The sequence below is a fragment of the Crinia signifera genome, chromosome 1 (assembly GCF_055691185.1).
Source record: "Crinia signifera chromosome 1, ASM5569118v1, whole genome shotgun sequence".
Lineage (NCBI taxonomy): Eukaryota > Metazoa > Chordata > Amphibia > Anura > Myobatrachidae > Crinia > Crinia signifera.
The window spans coordinates 13,181,449-13,201,510 of NC_139217.1; the positions used below are offsets into that span (position 1 = coordinate 13,181,449).

At 50.1% G+C, this 20,062-nt stretch overlaps 2 protein-coding genes across 5 annotated transcripts in view; both read left to right on the top strand.

The window, feature by feature from the left end:
- Window positions 1-6,458, top strand: part of M1AP (meiosis 1 associated protein) — a 41,991-nt gene extending 35,533 nt beyond the window's left edge. For 2 of the 4 annotated variants that reach the window (XM_083179073.1, XM_083179081.1), the window contains exons 8-10: window positions 47-244; window positions 1,700-1,843; window positions 4,732-6,458. In XM_083179073.1, the coding sequence (XP_083035199.1) occupies window positions 47-244; window positions 1,700-1,843; window positions 4,732-4,866 (477 nt within the window). In that variant the 3' untranslated portion in view covers window positions 4,867-6,458. The remainder of the gene's footprint in view (window positions 1-46; window positions 245-1,699; window positions 1,844-4,731) is intronic. The other 2 variants (XR_014472894.1, XM_083179090.1) reach the window with 2 other exon arrangements.
- On the top strand, window positions 5,997-8,528 carry LOC146066249 (uncharacterized). The gene is made up of 2 exons (XM_083179102.1): window positions 5,997-6,440; window positions 6,641-8,528. The coding sequence occupies exons 1-2, from the start codon at window positions 5,997-5,999 to the stop codon at window positions 7,526-7,528; spliced, it is 1,332 nt and encodes a 443-aa protein (XP_083035228.1). The 3' UTR covers window positions 7,529-8,528.
- Window positions 8,529-20,062: the final 11,534 nt, after the last annotated feature.

The following is a 20,062-nucleotide window of genomic DNA, read 5'->3' on the forward strand; positions in this document are numbered from 1 at the left end:
CTGTGTCTCTTTTGCTTGCTTCCACCATCATCATTGGGTTCCCTAGTCCCAAGAGCTGTCTCTTCTTGCTTGCTCTCCTGTGCGAGGTTTCTCCTGGGCCCCTGCTGTCCTTTCACATGTCATAATATCGCCATCTGATTCCAGTGCTCTGCTCCTTCGCCCAGTGGCTACGAGAGAAATGGTCCTCCTGATGCCTCTTACACTTCCCCATCAAGTGACAGACAGAGCTCTTCATCGAGCACAGGTATCATGATCAGTGAGGGCATTCTGCAAGGGAAACAACTAAACACAAGTTGTGCACAGCCAGGGGGTCAGGAGAATGTCTAGCGTACAGCCAGGCGGATCAGGAGAATGTGTGTGGCTGTGCGCTAACCATGCTCCTTATCTATCTTTCTGTGCCCTAATCATTCTCCATATCCGCCTGGCTGTCTAATCATTCTCCCTGGTTTGCCTGGCTGTGCATTAATCATTATCCCTGATACACCTGGCTGTGCACTAATCATTCTCCTTATCCACCTGGTTGTGCACTAATCATTCTCCTTATCCACCTGGCTATGCACTAATCATTCTCCTTATCCACCTGGCTCTGCTCTAATCATTCTCCCTATCTGCCTGGCTGTCTAATCATTCTCCCTGGTTTGCCTGGCTGTGCATTAATCATTATCCCTGATACACCTGGCTGTGCACTAATCATTCTCCTTATCCACCTGGCTATGCACTATTCATTCTCGTGATCCACCTGGCTGTGTGCTAAACACATTCTCGTAATCCACCTGGCTGTGTGCTAAACACATTCTCCTGATCCACCTGGCTGTGTGCTAAACACATTCTCCTGATCCACCTGGCTGTGTGCTAAACACATTCTCCTTATCCGCCTGGCTGTGCGCTAAACACATTCTCCTGATCCACCTGGCTGTGCCCTAAACACATTCCTCCAATCTGCTTGGCTGTGCCCTAAACATTCTCCCCAATACACTTGGCTGTGCACTGATCATTCCCCCGATGGTTAGTGCACAGAATGGTTAGCGCACATCCAGGTGGATAAGGAGAATGATTAGCGCACAGACAGGTGCACCCCAGCGGCTGCCTATCAATGCCATAAAGTAGAGCGCAGGCTAGCAATGACGCATCTCCCACCTCTCTCTGTCCCAGCCCGTTAGTACCCGTACAGTATAATGAGGACAGAGCGAGCTTCTATCATCTAATCAGTAACCTGGTCTGTACCCCGGATCACGCTGCCCTAATATAATTCAGAGACTATGGGCCTAATTCATGTTGGCACGCAATGGAGTGATCACTGTGCTGGTGTTGCACTGAGGCCCTTATTCTGGTTGACTCACAAAGCTGCAAATTTCTCAGGTTTGCGAGTTTGCATGTCTGCCCCCCCCCCCCCCCTCTCTCTCGCACGCAGAGTTTCCCCGCAGATGCTAAACAATGCGAACGTGGGGGATCAATCAAAGCAGAATAACCCTCTGAGGGTGACAGGGGGGAGTGTTATTCCCATTCTCAGGGTGTATATCTGCCTCCAGCTGCCACGTGGCACCAGCATTGCCATTACCGCGCCAGTCTGCATAGCCAGGGACATACTCAAGCAGACGATGTTCCTAGTCGCTGCGTATCTGTGTGTGGTCCTCTCTGTGCAGCAGATGTGATACATGCACACACGGCCACAGAGCTCTCTGTCTTCTCTCACACCCAGGACGCCCTTCGCTGCCTCGATGTAGATTCTGTGTATAACCCACTGCAGGTGGCATGCAATCTGTACAGACACCTCCAAGTGACTCTCAGCCGCCCCGCGGTTCCCAGCCGTCACACCTCGACATTACCAGGGCACAGTCGCCAGGTAACGCCCATCTCTTCTTCCTATGTAGTAATCATTGTATACCGGTGATCACATTACAATATTCTATTGTACATTTCACTGCATGGAACATTGTCATTGTCAGTGTTTTATATAACCATCATATTGGTTCTGTTCTGCCTTGCTGAGTCTACACTTTTGGCTTTATAGAACAGGCAACCCCAAGTTCCTATGTCCAAGAATTTTTGGTCCTATCCTACTGTATCTGTGACATCACACATAACAGGTGACATCACGTCATGTTACATGCATCTAAAAAACATTCAAAATACGACCCTATCTCACACAAGACACTATCAAATCTCTTATCCATGCACTCATTATATCCCGCATTGATTATTGCAATAGTCTCTTAACTGGTCTTCCCAAGAACAGACTCTCACCACTGCAATCCATTCTAAATGCTGCTGCTAGGCTGATCTTCCTTGCAAGACGCTCATCGTCTGCTGATCCGCTCTGCCAGTCCCTCCATTGGTTGCCTGTATATTACCGTATTCAATATAAAACACTTCTACTTGCATATCAAGCTATTACCCATACTGCACCAGCATATATCTCTGCACTTATCACAAAATATCTCCCATCTCGACCACTCCGCTCTGCACAAGATCTGCGTCTCTCTTCTGCACGGATCACTAGCTCCCATTCACTATTACAGGACTTTCATCGGGCTGCTCCCATCCTATGGAATGCCCTTCCATGCACAATTAGACTCTCCGCTAGCCTCCAAACTTTGAAGCGTTCCCTGAAAACTCACCTCTTCAGGCAAGCCTCTGAGGCACTTTATATTATATAGCTTCCCTTCTGGACCTGCAACTTGGAGGGACTGCTATGCTATTACTGCTGCCTGTCCTTGTGTTTTCCTCCTATGTCCCTATAGATTGTAAGCTTGCAGTAGGGCCCTCCCACCTCCAAGTCTGCCTGTGGTTTCCCAGTTTGTTTTATCACTGTCTACTATTGTAACAAGCAATGGAATCTGCTGCGCTATATAAGAAACTGCAACGGAATCTGCTGCGCTATATAAGACACTGTAACGGAATCTGCTGAGCTATATAAGACGCTGTAACGGAATCTGCTGCGCTATATACGACGCTGTAACAGAATCTGCTGCGCTATATAAGACACTGTAACAGAATCTGCTGCGCTATATAAGACACTGTAACGGAATCTGCTGAGCTATAGAATACGCTGTAACGGAATCTGCTGCGCTATATAAGACGCTGTAACGGAATCTGCTGCGCTATATAAGACACTGTAACGGAATCTGCTGCTCTATATAAGGCACTGTAACGGAATCTGCTGCGATATATAAGACGCTGTAACGGAATCTGCTGCGCTATATACGACGCTGTAACAGAATCTGCTGCGCTATATAAGACACTGTAACGGAATCTGCTGCGCTATATAAGATGCTGTAACGGAATCTGCTGCGCTATATAAGACACTGTAACGGAATCTGCTGCGCTATATAAGACACTGTAACGGAATCTGCCGCGCTATATAAGACACTGTAACGGAATCTGCTGCTCTATATAAGGCACTGTAACGGAATCTGCTGCGTTATATAAGACACTGTAACGGAATCTGCTGCGCTATATAAGACGCTGTAACGGAATCTGCTGCGCTATATACGACGCTGTAACAGAATCTGCTGCGCTATATAAGACACTGTAACGGAATCTGCTGCGCTATATAAGACACTAACGGAATCTGCTGCGCTATATAAGACGCTGTAACGGAATCTGCTGCGCTATATAAGACACTAAATAAATGTAAATGTATACTATAAATGGCACATATACTACTGCTCTCTCCCGGTGTAACCCAGGCACATATACTACCGCTCTTTCCCGTTGTAACCCAGGCACATATACCACTGCTCTCTCCTGCTGTAACCCAGGCACATATACTACTTCTCTCGAAGGCTGCACTAGTTATTATTCTATGATAGCTGTAACTGAGCCGCCTGCCCGTGGCCATATCACTCCTGCTTACAGATACATCATGCTAGGACAGTGTATTTCCCTGACGACTGTGTAATGCTTGATTATAATTGTTTAGGTACTTGTGTAGTTTTACGGCGGCAGTTACGTAGTCAGCGTAGTGTCACTGTCAGAATCAGCGTATTGTTGCTGCGGCCAGTGTAGTCAGTGTCCCTGTCAGTATCAGCGCTGTGTTCACGCAGCCAGCATAGTCAGCACGTTCGCGGGTAGCTGGAGCTTACGTAGTTAGCGTAGTCAGTCCATTTGACAGTTAACACGTGTCATCATTATTGTTTCAGATGGATGACATGACAGGTGTGAATGTGTTCCTGAAATACTCCCACTATCCACGCCAGCTCGAAGCATGGCGAGCGCAGTGGTACGCGTCCGACCTTTTCATACCCCCACTATCCACGTCGGTGTGGAGTTTATTTCATAAAGTGTGGCAAGCCATCGAGCCCAAAGCGTGACGAGCAGACGCGTAAAATGATCCCGAAGCGTGGCGAGCAGACCCGGAAAACAAACCCAAAGCGTGGCGAGCAGACGCGTGGCGAGCAGACGCGTATTACTTGACGTGTATTCCGTGTCCCCTCACGGGGCTTGCTGCGCTCACCACAAAGCCTGAACCAGACACGGCCAGGGTTGCCGTACCTAGCCGCAAGAATTACTCGCTGTGTGAGAGGCGCTCACTAGGCTTGTCAGGGATGCCAGGGACAGAGCTGCAGCTTGCGGGGGACAGTACGATGACTACACTGCCTGACAGAGACACTACGCTGACTACACGGGGACACTGCGCTAGGCAGCCGTTGGACTACGCTGACAGCGCAACGTGCCGCCATGAAACCACACAAGTACCATTGTTTATAATAATCAATCTGCCACTTTTAGGTTCCATCTGGCGCTGGGAAAGCAAGAGCTGCTATTGCACCCTTACCCATGGTAACCCCAATTCGCAAGCGTGGCGCTGTTACAGCTGATATTGGAACCAGCAAGATGAGATATCTGCAGGGTGATGAAGAATAGGGCAGATGTAGTCAGTGTCCAGATTTGCCCGTTTCTGAGTTTGTTTTTATGTCAAAATCCATCTTTTGTTAGAAGTGTTTTATTTTCTCATGTCATTGTGCCATCGTATGCAGTGCCATCTCACACTGCGCAAGAAACATACGGTGCCATCGCACACTGCGCCAGGGACATACGGTGCCATCTCACACTGCGCAAGAAACATACGGTGCCATCGCACACTGCGCCAGGGACATACGGTGCCATCTCACACTGCGCCAGAGACATACGGTGCCATCGCACACTGCGCCAGAGACATACGGTGCCATCTCACACTGCACCAGAGACATACGGTGCCATCTCACACTGCGCCAGAAACATACGGTGCCATCGCACACTGCGCCAGAGACATACGGTGCCATCTCACACTGCGCCAGAGACATACAGTGCCATCTCACACTGCGCCGGAGACATACAGTGCCATGTCACACTGCGCCAGAGACATACGGCGCCATCTCCCACTGCACCAGAGACATATGGCCCCATCTCACACTGCACCAGAGACATACGATGCCATCTCCCACTGTGCCAGAGACATACGATGCCATCTCCCACTGCGCCAGAGACATACGGCACCATCTCACACTGCGCCAGACCTACGGTGCCATCTACCACTGCGCCAGACATACGCCGCCATCTCACACTGCGCCAGAAACATACGGTGCCATCTCACACTGCACCAGAGACCTACGGTGCCTTCTAACACTACGTCAAAGGCCTATAGTGCAATCTCACACTGCCCCAGAGACATACAGTGCCATCTCACACTGCGCCAGAAACCTACGTGCCACTTCACACTGCGCCAGAGACATACAGTGCCACCTCACACTGCACCAGAGACCTACGGTGCGACCTGACACTGCACCAGAGACATACGGCGCCATCTCACACTGCGCCAGAAACATACGGTGCCATCGCACACTGCGCCAGAGACATACGGTGCCATCTCACACTGCGCCAGAGACATACAGTGCCATCTCACACTGCGCCGGAGACATACAGTGCCATGTCACACTGCGCCAGAGACATACGGCGCCATCTCCCACTGCACCAGAGACATACGGCCCCATCTCACACTGCACCAGAGACATACGATGCCATCTCCCACTGTGCCAGAGACATACGATGCCATCTCCCACTGCGCCAGAGACATACGGCACCATCTCACACTGCGCCAGACCTACGGTGCCATCTCACACTGCACCAGAGACCTACGGTGCCTTCTAACACTACGTCAAAGGCCTATAGTGCAATCTCACACTGCCCCAGAGACATACAGTGCCATCTCACACTGCGCCAGAAACCTACGTGCCACTTCACACTGCGCCAGAGACATACAGTGCCACCTCACACTGCACCAGAGACATATGGTGCCACCTCACACTGCACCATCTCACACTGCGCCAGAGACATATGGCGCCATCTCACACTGCACCAGAGACATCCATGTACCACCTTACATGGCGCCAGAGATCTACAGTGCCATCTCACACTGCGCCAGAGACCTACGGTGCCATCTCAAACTGAGCCAGAGGCATACAGGGGCAGATGTATTAAGCTTTAACAAGAGATAAATACAAGGGTGATAAGGAGAGATAAACATCCAGCCAATCACCTGCTAACTGCCATGTTACAGGCTGTGTTTGAAATAAGTCAGTAAGGAGCTGATTGGCTGGATGTTTATCTCTCCTTATCACCCTTGTATTTATCTCTTGTTAAGGCTTAATGCATCTGCCCCACAGTGCCATCTCACACTGCCCCGGAGACCTACGGCGCCACCTCACACTACCCCAGAGACCTACAGTGCCTCCTTACACTGCACCAGAGACCTATGGTGCCACCTTACACTGCACCAGAGACCTACGGTGCCACTTCACATTGCGCCAGAGACCTACGGTGCCACCTCACACTGCGCCAGAGACCTACGGTGCCACCTCACACTACGTCAGAGGCCTATGGTGCAATCTCGCACTGCCCCAGAGACATACAGTGCCATCTTACACTGCCCCAGAGACATACAGTGCCATCTTACACTGCCCCGGAGACATACGGTGCCATCTTCCACTGCCCCGGAGACATTCGGTGCCATCTCACACAGCGGCAGAGACATACAGTGCCACCTCACACTACCCCAGAGACCTACAGTGCCTCCTTACACTGCCCCAGAGACCTACTGTGCCTCCTTACACTGCGCCAGAGACCTACGGTGCCACCTCACACTGCCCCAGAGACCTACGGTGCCACTTCACACTGCGCCAGAGACCTACGGTGCCACTTCACACTGCGCCAGAGACCTACGGTGCCACTTCACACTGCGCCAGAGACCTACGGTGCCACTTCACACTGCGCCAGAGACCTACGGTGCCACTTCACACTGCGCCAGAGACCTACGGTGCCACCTCACACTGCGCCAGAGACCTACGGTGCCACCTCACACTGCGCCAGAGACCTACGGTGCCACCTCACACTGCGCCAGGGACCTACGGTGCCACCTCACACTGCGCCAGGGACCTACGGTGCCACCTCACACTGCGCCAGAGACCTACGGTGCCACCTCACACTGCGCCAGAGACCTACGGTGCCACCTCACACTGCACCAGAGACCTACGGTGCCATCTCAAACTGAGCCAGAGGCATACTGTGCCATCTCACACTGCGCCGGAGACCTACGGCGCCACCTCACACTACCCCAGAGACCTACAGTGCCTCCTTACACTGCACCAGAGACCTATGGTGCCACCTTACACTGCACCAGAGACCTACGGTGCCACCTCATACTGCACCAGAGACCTACGGTGCCACCTCACACTGCGCCAGAGACCTACGGTGCGACCTGACACTGCGCCAGAGACATACGGTGCGCCCTCACACTGCGCCAGAGACCTAAGGTGCGACCTCACACTGCGCCAGAGACCTACGGTGCCACCTCACACTGCGCCAGAGACCTACGGTGCGACCTGACACTGCGCCAGAGACCTACGGTGCGACCTGACACTGCCCCAGAGACATACGGTGCGAACTCACACTGCGCCTGAGACCTACGGTGCCACCTCACACTGCGCCAGAGACCTACGGTGCCACCTCACACTGCGCCAGAGACCTACGGTGCCACCTCACACTGCGCCAGAGACCTACGGTGCGACCTGACACTGCGCCAGAGATATACGGTGCGACCTCACACTGCCCCAGAGACATACGGTGCGCCCTCACACTGCCCCAGAGACATACGGTGCGAACTCACACTGCGCCTGAGACCTACGGTGCCACCTCACACTGCGCCAGAGACCTACGGTGCCACCTCACACTGCGCCAGAGACCTACGGTGCCACCTCACACTGCGCCAGAGACCTACGGTGCGCCCTCACACTGCCCCAGAGACATACGGTGCGCCCTCACACTGCGCCAGAGACATACGGTGCGAACTCACACTGCGCCTGAGACCTACGGTGCGAACTCACACTGCACCAGAGGTTCCTAGAAGACAGTACTGTCTGAGCATTGTCGCAGTGATGGCCTCCCATCTCCTTATTATTATTCAGCTCTAACCTGTTGTTTCTATTTTGTTATTACAGACTTGTATTCATTCTGTTGTATTTGTTACCATAATAATATAAATACAATTTGCCTTCCCCAATTCGTGTCATTACCAGGGGTACATATACCAAAGGGTGATATTCATAGATATATGTATCCGCTTTATTGAGTTCCCACATGTGAGTGTTTTATATGAATGTAAATATGTGTTTTATTCTTTGCTCCATAGGAGACACAGGACTGATGCTGGGTATAGGTTGGCTGTAGGACCTGGCACCAAACAAGTTAAAACTTTTGCCTCCAGGCAACCCAGGCTCCTCCTCCTCCTCCTCCTATACCCTGCCTCCACCCTATGCAGCCAGTTTTCGTTTGTTGCCGGCAGGAGCATGTGCACCTTTGTAGATGGGGCTGCTTTATGCAGCCTTTATTTTATTTCTTGACTTTATTTTGGATTTTTATTTGGTTGAACAGCGCTAGGCGTCCTGCAGATGCTTAATTATTGTTACACTGCCCTGGATCCTGTGCAAGTTGAAACCAGTGGTGTAACAATAGCCCCGCAGACCCCGCGGTCGCGGGTAGGCGCTGAGTAAATGTGGGTACCAGGGGCCTGCGGGGCTATTGATGCCTTACTCCTCTGGCACTGCTTGCCGTTGCCACCGGGACCCGCAGGTCTACTGCGGTCCTGGCTCTCCTGCCGGCTGGCTCCTGATGGAAAAAATAGCTCTCACAAAAATGTCCGCCCCCTTATAGTGGACACTTTTTGAGGATGAATCCTGGGTCATCGTCCTTATTGGTCAATGCAACTATTCAGCTGCTTTGTCCTACCCCCTACAGCCAGTACCTGATTCAGGGGTGTCAGCACCATAAGGATGTTAGTGTTGCCCTGCTGCTGGAGAGTCACAGAGACCATATGGTCTGCAGCACAGTGACCGCAATGAGGTGCCCGGCAACCCGCACCTCTAAACGTCGGCGACGCTGAAGCACTGCCCGTATAAAAAGATGGGTCACTGGGTGGACATGCTGGGAGCAGAGAAGACCAGAATACTGAGGAGCCACACTAGTTTCAGGTTAGTTATATGCCTGCAGGTAGAGAGGGGGAGGGTGTCCCCTGACGAAGTCCCACAGTGACGAAACGCATTGGGCGTGGGTTCTGACCGACAACGCTGTATGCAGACGTCCTGGTCCACTGAACTGTCGGTGGTGCAGCGAGGCTGGTACCCAGGGGCGTAACTATAGCACCACAGCCCCCGCGACGGCGCTATGCATGTGCGGGCGCCGGGGGCTGCAGTGCTATAGTTACGTTACACCCCGCCGCCTGCCGCACCATCCCCAGTCTTTACCTGTGCAGGTGGGGGAGACGCTGCGAATCGGCTGGGGGGACGGACGCTGCGGGGGACACAGCTGCGGCAATTACTTACAGCTGAGCCGGGCAGGGGGAGCCGGGAGCTGTCTGTACTGAAGAAGAAGAAAAAAGCCCATACAATGAATGGGCAGCCTGTGAATGGCTGCTGAGCGCTCTCTCAGCCAATTGCTGACTGGCTGAGAGAGCGCTCAGCCAATCACAGGCTGCCCATTCATTGTATGGGCTTTTTTTTTTTCCTTCCGTACTGACAGTGACAGCTCCCGGCTCCCCCTGCCCGGCTCAGCTGTAAGTAATTGCCGCCTCTGTGTCCCCCGCAGCGTCCGTCCCCCCCACCTGCATTGACGGCTACCTGGGGGAGCGGCGGGTGAGTGGCTGGGCGCCCTCCCTTTAACGGCGGGGGGGGGGCGCCCAAAATGTAGTTACGCCACTGCTGGTACCGGTCTCTACCGCTGGCTTGGTGCTCTCATGGACGTTCATTCCAAACACTGGCAAGCTGATTGCTTTTAACTTCAATGTATGTGAGCTTTGTACACAATTAAAACAGCTTTTATACATAAGCTGATTCTCCACTCCCTCTCCTTTCTTTTGCATATATCCACTGGGACATTGGAGCACTAGTCTGGCTCCTAGGAGATGGCAGCAGTCATACATATCAAAGGACTAACTCTAATAAGTGACTGTGCGCAGTTGCACTTCATATATATAGTGCTGTACAGATAATATTTGAACATTCACATCAGTCCCTGCCCCAGTGGAGCTTACAATCTATATTCCCTACCACATGTACATGCACACACAGACATTATACTTTTATATTTGTTGGAGCCAATTATCCTACCAGCATATAAATGGGATGTGGGAGGAAACCCCAGTACAGGGAGAATATACAAACTCCACACCGTTTGGGCCATGATGGGAATGGAACCCATGACCTCAGTGCTGTTAGGCAGTAATGCTAACCATTACACCGTCCGTACTGCCTTGTATATATAACACATGATGGGGATAGAACCAATGACTTCAGCACTGTGAGGCTATAACCATTGGGTATAGAACCCATGACCTCAGTGCTGTGAGGCAGTAATGCTAACCATTACACCATCAGTACTGCCCCCTATATATAACACATGATGGGAATAGAACCCATGACCTCAGTGCTGTGAGGCAGTAATGTAACCATTACACCATCCATACTGCCCTGTATATATAACACATGGTGGAAATAGAACCCATGACCTCAGCACTGTGAGACAGTAATGCTAACCATTACACCATCCGTGCTGCCCCGTATATATAACACATGGTGGGGATAGAACCCATGACCTCAGTACTGTGAGGCAGTAATGCTAACCATTACACCGTCCGTACTGCTCGTATATATAACACATGGTGGGAATAGAACCCATGACCTCAGCGCTGTGAGGCAGTAATGCTAACCATTACACCGTCCGTACTGCTCGTATATATAACACATGGTGGGAATAGAACCCATGACCTCAGCGCTGTGAGGGAGTTATGCTAACCATTACACCATCCGTACTGCCCCGTATAAATAACACATGGTGGGGATAGAAACCATGACCTCAGCGCTGCGAGGCAGTAATGTAACCATTACACCATCCGTACTGCCCCGTATATATAACACATGGTGGGAATAGAACCCATGACGTCAGCGCTGAGGCAGTAAATGCTAACCAATACATTGTCGGTACTTGTGGATTATCACGGCTCCCATCGCATGCCATATCCCTTATTCTGATTGATGCGGACTTTACCGCGTACTTACGGATCGCGTCTTTCTGACGTCTGCGCATGCGTGGAGAACGCTACGCGCATGTGCCACGCCTTGACTCGGTACCAGTTCGGCCAAATCCCGTCCAAAACTGTTCACCGCTATCAGTCGGGAAATAGGGGCGTATTATGGGCGTCATGCGGAATGACACATGGGCGTAGTTTCAAAGTGGGCAAAACGGGGCGGAAACATGGGCGGACACGGGGGAGTACACTTATGTTGGGGGGCGTACATTCGGAAACCACTACGAATGCACGCGATGAAAAAAGGGCAGAAATGTGCGGTGTCCACAAGTGTACTATTGCTTTGCGGACACCACTCGTTCATGCGGTTGGCGAACGTACGCCTAATGACTACAACCATTAACACCTGAACCCAATAGAATCTACTCCTTTACTCATTACTCACTAATAGGACGCTTGTCAGTGCTTTAATTGAAACCATTGCTGCTTCAAGGAACCCGTACTAAACACCCACATATGCTGTACTTGTCAGACACTTTCAAACTGCTAACAATGGACATGACAGAATATTAATACTAGCAATACACATGTGTATTTGACATGTACTCATGAAACCACACATTTTGGGTAAAGTAAACACATTTATTTATATTCATGTCACAGTCAATGGCAGTGTGATGCAATGACCATAAAATAATACATACAAACAATAAACAACATGGCAGGAATGCCGCAAAATAAATAATAATACAAAACAAATATAATTGCACACAGATGGACTCCAGCACCTCCTATGTGCCACTGCACATGCAGCCAGTGGGAAATGAGGAGGCTGCTGGCCCTTCTACAGCAGGGCAAGCTGCACCTGACCATTCAACAGCAGGGCACCCTACACCTGGCCCTTCTGCAGCAGGCCAACCTGCAGCTGGCTCATATGCACCATCAGCACAATCATTTGGAACACAACCGGGGACTTCACAAGATAGTACCATGGCCATCACTTCAAGTACAGCTGACAGTAATGCCAGGCAAAAGAGGGCAACAGGGGAACCACAAAGGACATATGAAGCAAGGCCTCAGCTGGTTCCCCTCAGCACGTGATTGGACACAAGAAGCTGACACACACAGCACAATGGAAGATTTGGGAACACATAACGGCAGAGATTAATGCAGCCACAAGTTCATTTCCGACCACGTTTGGCCTTGGTAGGCTCCTTGGCCTGTGCAGCAGCTCTTCGGGGACGGCCAGATGCTGGGGCAGGTGGAGCAGATGATGTGGAGGGGTTGGCTGGTCTACCCCTCCTGCCAGCAGGGAGTGTTGCCGCTGGTAATGCACCAGAAACGGATGCCATTAGGACCCTGTTGCTGGTAACCAGCTCCACCATAAGCTCATTATGGTGGAGGAGGAGATCATTTTGGCGGGTGGCTTGCTCGGCCAGCACCTGAGCACTTGCAGCCATGGCCTGCATGCTCGCAGCCATGGACTGCTGGGTGCTGACCAAGCTCGCCAGGATCTCCTCGGTCCTACGCACCCGTTCTGATGCCAAGTCTCCCTGCTGGTTGATGTCCCCAAGCACCTCGGCCAAGGCGGCCAAATCGGCTTGGCCCGATGCCTGCTGCTGCACAGGCCTACCTCTGGGGCCAGGTGGCACGGACTCCTCCACCTCCTGAACAGAGTCGTCACCAAGCGGTGGGGTGTCTGTGGGCAAAGATAAACACAATTAGGAGACATTCTACGATAATTACTTGCACAAGTTTATGGCATGACCAATATTTACCTTCCAGAAAAGACGCAAACACTTCAGCTGGGGCCTCGCTATCCATAGTGCTCACCCCCCGGATCTCCTCAACTGATATGCAGCTCTCGGCCATCACCTCCAGGGGGGTGAGCTCTAGCCCTGATGGCATGGGGCCGGCCCCAGATGTCTGGCTGTGGTCCCACCGCTTGGTCAGCTTCCTCTTCAGGTTGGTTTTGAAGTCCTGCCACCTGCAATGTAAGTTGACATATTAATACATGTCACTCCCAATGTTAGCTGTTGCAGCCATTGCTCTGTGCTACATATTACAACATGTGATTATTGTCCCATATATAATTTTACATGCAACTATGATATCAACCGTTACAATACACATTCACAATCACCGTACTCTAACTCACAATGAAATTACATGGCAATAATGTATGTGTATTGTAACAACCTGACGGGCCATTTGCTAAATGCATCTAAGCATCAATTCAATCATTACTTGGCTATTACTGGCCACATGTATCACAAAACAACTTGCCTCTTCTTCACATGGTCCGTCTCACGAACTTGTGGCGCTACTTCATTAATCTCTGCCGTTATCTGTTCCCAAATCTTCCATCTGCGTGTGTGTGTCAGCCTCTCGGATGGACACTCTATCCAATCACGTGCTCGGGGAACCAGGATGGCCAGCTCCTGTGCTTCATATGCCTTATTTTTTTTGGGTGGTTCCGCTGTTGCACTGGCTCGCCCCTTGCCACGTCCCTGGCCACGCCCCCTGGCACCAGTCGCTGCACTTGAAGTGCTGGCCATGGTACTACCTTGTGAAGTCCCCTGTTGTGTTCCAAACAATTCTGCTGATGGTGGATATGAGCCCGCTGCAGGTTGGCCTGCTGCAGAAGGGCCAGGTGTAGGTTGCCCTGCTGTAGAATGGTCAGGTGCAGGTTCCCCTGCTGGAGAAGGGCCAGCAGCCTCCTCATTACCCACTGTCCGCATGTGCAGTGGCACATAGGTGGTGCTGGAGTCCATCTGGTCAAATAGTTGCTGCAGCACTGGGTCCACCTCTGGTTGGGTTCCAGACATGTTAGCAACAACATTGTCACCTTCTAATACACCTTTATATACTGTTTGTGTAATCTGTTTGGCGGACATCAGCGGCAGCTGCGTTCCGTGCGTGAGCGTACGTCGCTGGTTTTTCGCGCCGCATACGGTGGCGGAAATTCCATTGTGTAAAACCTGGCGAAAGTTCGACATGAAATACTGGTCACCAATGCTAACATTGCATCGAATCTTCTGATACACCTGTGACTATTGCTCAATACACATGCTATTTGCTAGCATGACATGACATTTCATTCATGACTACTGTGGTATTGTGGCGTTTTAGTGCAAGCTAAAAGTAGCCCATTCCCTTAGAGAATCCAGGCCACAAGTCATGCAATACTCATCTCTACTGTTATAGACCACACATGTGAGAGCCCTATAAATAATGTCTTCCTGCTAGAATCATTTGTCTTCAGATCTGGACTTGTCAGGGTCTAAGGTAAGCTCTTCCATGCTCCTTGTAGATATGATATCCATTAACAATGTAAGTGTATGAATGTATGCACTATTGCCTCACTGACTACAGATTGTTGGGCCAGCAAAGTGGTGTATTATTATTGCAACATGTCACATGTTCACTATTTCACTCACAGGGCTTAAACCTGTGTGGGTTCATCTATTGCAGGACAACATGTCCCAGCAATAGATGAAATGTGTCATAGTACATGATGTCTGCAAAAAATGCTGACACCTTTATCTGTGTGTTTTGGACGGTGTGTATTGAGTTCATATTATTGTGTCATCATTAGAGAGTCAAATGGATCTGCGGGATTTCATGGGGCGGCCATCTATTGTACGTATTGAAGGCTACAAATCTATTTGTAGTGGGATATGGCCATTATGTGCATAGGTGCATCAGTATTTATGTTCATTTCTTTATAGGTTGCAGAAGCTATTATGCGCTACATGGAGAGGAGGCTAAGGGCACTTGCGGCTCTCCCCACTCGTCGGCCAAGGAGGCCAGGACGTGCTAGAATCTATCGCACACGGGTGACTCTGTTTGCTATGCCCGATGATGAGGTACTTACTAGGTACCGGTTACCGCCACATGTCATTCTGGATCTGCTCACCTTAATTCAGAGCGATCTGGAACCTCTACACGGGATCACGACAGCAATTCCGCCTCACACACAGCTGCTGGCGGTGTTGCATTTCTGCGCCTCAGGATCATTCCAACAAGTAGTGGCAGTACTTGCTGGAATATCTCAGCCGGCCTTCTGCCGAATCCTGAGGCGTGTGACGTCGGCCATGTTCAGGCGCAAGGGGCACTTCATGGCCATGACATTTGCCACCGAGACCCTGCGCAGAAGCCAGCAGGCCTTCCATCAAATTGCTGGCTTCCCTAATGTGATAGGGGCTGTGGATGGCACCCATGTACCATTTGTGCCTCCATCTCGAAGTGAGAAGATATATAGGAACCGCAAATTGTTCCACTCACTGAACGTGATGGTGGTATGTGGCCCATCCATGGAGATTCTCGCCTTCAACTCGAAGTTTCCCGGAAGTGCCCATGACTCTCATGTCATCCGACAAACCGGGATATGGCATAGACTCCAAGAGCTGGAAGGCCGTGATGCGTGGGTTCTGGGTGACTCCGGTTACCCATGTACGCCCTGGCTACTTACGCCGTACAGCTACCCAGCACCGGGCCCACAGGAGGCATTCAATCGGGCGCATGTTGCCACCAGGCAAGTGGTGGAGCGCTCAATTGGGCTTTTAAAAGGTCGATTTAGAGTGCTCCACCGCACTGGTGGTGACTTACAATATGCGCCTGAAATGGTGTCGAGGATCGTGGGCCTGTGTATATTTTTCCACAACATTGCTGTGCGGCGTGAGATACCCTTTGATGAGTGGGAGGTACCATCTGAGCCGCAAGATCCGCCCATGCGCCCATCCCGCGCCCCTGAATGCCGGAGGGGATACCAGCTGCGGGACTCTGTGGCGCAAAGATACTTCAGGTACATGTTATTGAGTTGACAGAACACACCAATTAATGTACAAATCACCCCTTCAAATAAGTACAGTGTGTTAGTTGTCAGTGTTACAACACGAAAATTAGCCAGCCTGCCCTCCTAATGGCAAAGAAATAGGAGATATTTATCATATGTGCTTAGTTTGGGGGGAAGTTCAATATAGGTGCTAATTATTATACCTTGGACAAGGGATCTTATGTGTTTGTTATATCTTCATTATTGTAGTTGATACTATCCCTGATGACTGGTGAGTACATTGATTTATTCTATCATGTGTTGGGGATTATTTCCTGTGTTGATGTATGATTTGTTTGCATATATAGATATATATCTATATATGATGTTGGAATTTATTCACATGTTTCAACATTTCAAGGAGCATGCAGGCAGGCAGGCAGGCAGGCAGGCAGGCAGGGCTGGTGTATAATGCTGGTTTCAGGATACCTGCAAGTGTGTGTATGTGTCTTTTACACATAAATGTACGCATACACATAGATGCATAGAGTAATTAATGCTAACTACAGCTATGCGTTGCTAAGCTATAGCACGCGTTGCTTGGCGGAGCGCGGCCTTATTGGATTTGCTAAGGGCATACACACTGTGTTTTATATATATCAGATTTGTTCATTGCCATACATCAACACTACGGTTTGGAAGGCATGCGAATTTGTCACCATTTGTGTTGGCGCAGAGACGCTGTTAATGTCAAAATGAACAATAAAGTTATTATCACAAATAACTGTGATCAACCAATGCCACCACCTGATTGGTTGATAGATGCCATTGTCAACATGGCGGAGACACGAAGGGCAGAACCCTTCACGCATGAGGAGCTGCGAGTTCTTGTCTCCGTCATGGAGACAAGGCTGGGCCGTGCAGGGCCCTTTATAACCAACAGGCACAAGCGGAGGGCCTATGCTGCGGCAGGGCGCCGAATTTACGCCCGCACTCGGGTGCGGAGGTCCCTCGGGCAGCTGGAGAGGCGGTGGTCGGACCTCCGCAGGCGCCAGCCCCAGCTGCTTCACCAACTCAGGGGCGAAATAGCTGAGTGTGAGTATTTTAGCTATGAAATTTCGCACTTACAACATAGCATATATAAACAATAAAATGTGTCTCATGATAAGTGGGTGTCCATGGGTTTAAAAGTCCATAGACTGTTATGTGTGCTTCTTCCTGGTTAACATGCAGTCATGTGGCTTTTATATGTAATGGCATAGCATTGAGGATTCTGATGCATACAATGTGCCAGATCTAATATGTGTTACACATTGATAAATGGCTGGGTTGTAATGTGTGAACAAATTACTACCAATCACATACTAATTTAAATGTCACTATTTGGAATCCATTAACAGTAAGGAGCTACTTTCCTGCATCGTTTGCCATCATTATCACCCTTCCATGTATGTCTTGTTTTGGATTAATAAATGTGCCCCAATGAGCCAACATTGACCATGATGTTTTTTTCTACCACACAGCACGAGCCCGAGCCCGACAGGCCCGTCAAGAGGCGGAGGCAGGCCTGGCCCAGGACGAGGGCCAACACCCCGAGGAGGACGTGCCGGCAAGGGTGGAGGAGGAGGAAGTTGGCCAGGAGCAAATGGTGGAGGAGGAGGTGGAGGAGGAGGAGTTGCGTGAGGAGGTGGAAGAGGAGTTTGTGGCGGAGGAGGAGGTGTTGGTGGCGGAGGAGGAGGAGGAGGAGGAGGAGGTGGTGGTGGTGGTGGAGGAGGAGGTGGAGGAGGAGTTGGAGGAGGAGGTGGAGGAGGAGTTGGAGGAGGAGGTGGAGGAGGAGTTGCAGGAGGAGGATGTTGTGCCCGAGGAGATGGCGGAGGAGGGGGCTGAGGAGGCCACAGTTGCACCGGACACCTCCAATTCAGAGGGGGAGGAGGCGTGCCAGGCACCGGAGTCGGCGCAGATCGGTATGTTGACATAATGCATAATTCATGAAGTAGTTGTACTGGTATTTGTTTTTTAGCACTGGTGATTACAAATTTTGGGCCCATACTAATCATATAGACCCCAAAGTGGGTAGCTACAGATACAGGTACGGGTTAGATGGGGTGTCCAAGGCATCCCTTTCATCCAGGACACCTCTGAATTACACAGGTTTGTGGGATGTGTTGGAGGTCCATTTTGACTGCCACATAACCGTTGTAGTTAAACTGGATCCTGGAGTAAAGGGATGAGTGGATCATTTGTGGCTTAAATTCACCTGCTGCAAGCGTGGATTATGACCCATCAAATAGTGGAATCTATATTGTTGGTGAATGTTATTTATAAACTCTAGGATGTATGCTATAAATGGAGTATGGCCCGGCCTACCTTGGAATGGAGTCAGAAGTTGCCAGTGTCCCAGGAGCCTCCTCTACCTAAACACCCCCTGTACTTCAGTTTTTTTTTTGGCCGTCACAGAATTGTAGGTTGGTTTAGACAGAATTATGATTTTGAGGATGTGTACTGTGCATTCCTTACATTTGCATAACTCCCATGCCACGAACCATCACTGAACTTATAGACTGAGCAGATTGTGACAAGTTCTTATTGACGGAGCCCATGACCTGCTTGTCATTGGTTAGTCATGGGTGGGTTGTGACTGAGAAGAAACAATATGACTGTTATGTCTTCTGCAGAGTAAAGTGTATAGGCCAAAAAATACAGTATGTAGTAAATAACTTAGCATGTATGTATATATGTGTCATATCTATTTATCTATGTGTGTCTCTATCTCTCTACATCATGGGTCCTCAAAGTGCGGCCCTCCAGATGTTGTGAAACTACAAATCCCGCCATGCCTTGCCACAGTTTTAACACTTCCTTATAGCAAAACTGTGGCAAGGCATGCTGGGATTTGTAGTTTCACAACATCTGGAGGGCCGCAGTTTGAGGACCCATGCTCTACATAGATATATATATATATATATATACACACATGTCACCTAGCATTTGTGCAATTTCTGTCGCAGTATGTGAAATGTATGCAAGAATAACATGACTAATTGTTGCCCCTTTGACATGCCCACAGATGACACCACACCGGCAGATGAGGGTGTGCATGGGGCCCTCCGGCGACTGGAGCACCATCTGCGGCTGGCGCAAGCAGACCTGCAGGACCTGAAGGACCTGCTTCTTTAATTTCTAATTTTATATTTTTTTCATTATGTTATTTGTCTCGTTAATAAAAATCTTTATGCAAGTTCACAGTTGTTGGTTTTATTTGCACTTTAAATAGTATATGTGTAGATTGTTTATAATCTTTTACACAGGGTGTAATACAAAGCATTGCACTTACATTGCTGTAAGGGTTAATGTGTGCAATGCATGTGTTAGGCATGCTTGTAAGGATATATTGGAATCTAATTGATTCCAATTCCAAATAAGCAGTTTTTTATGAGGATAGGTAATTGAATAAGTGGGTCATGTGATGTCTTGCAGAAGATACTTCATAGTGGGTTGTTTGGCGTAAATCCTCCGCTTACGTGCGGTAGCACCGCTTGGCTCCCGGTCGGATGCGGTATTCCCGAGCATACTCTGTAATACTCTGTAATACCGTGCCGAATCGGAGTGTTTCTCCCGCACACGCATGATTTGTATGTCGTCCGTAAACACGCCCTGTTCTTAAAGAGTGAGTCCGTCCGAATGCGGAGGACACGTGGGCGTTTCTACGGACGATGGCCGCATGCGGCAAA

Coding starts and splice junctions, on each gene's coding strand:
- LOC146066249 (XM_083179102.1), top strand. CDS start 5,997: ATGCCATCTCCCACTGTGCCAGAGACATACGATGCCATCTCCCACTGC. Junction 6,441..6,640: donor TCAAACTGAGCCAGAGGCAT/ACAGGGGCAGAT, acceptor TGCATCTGCCCC/ACAGTGCCATCTCACACTGC.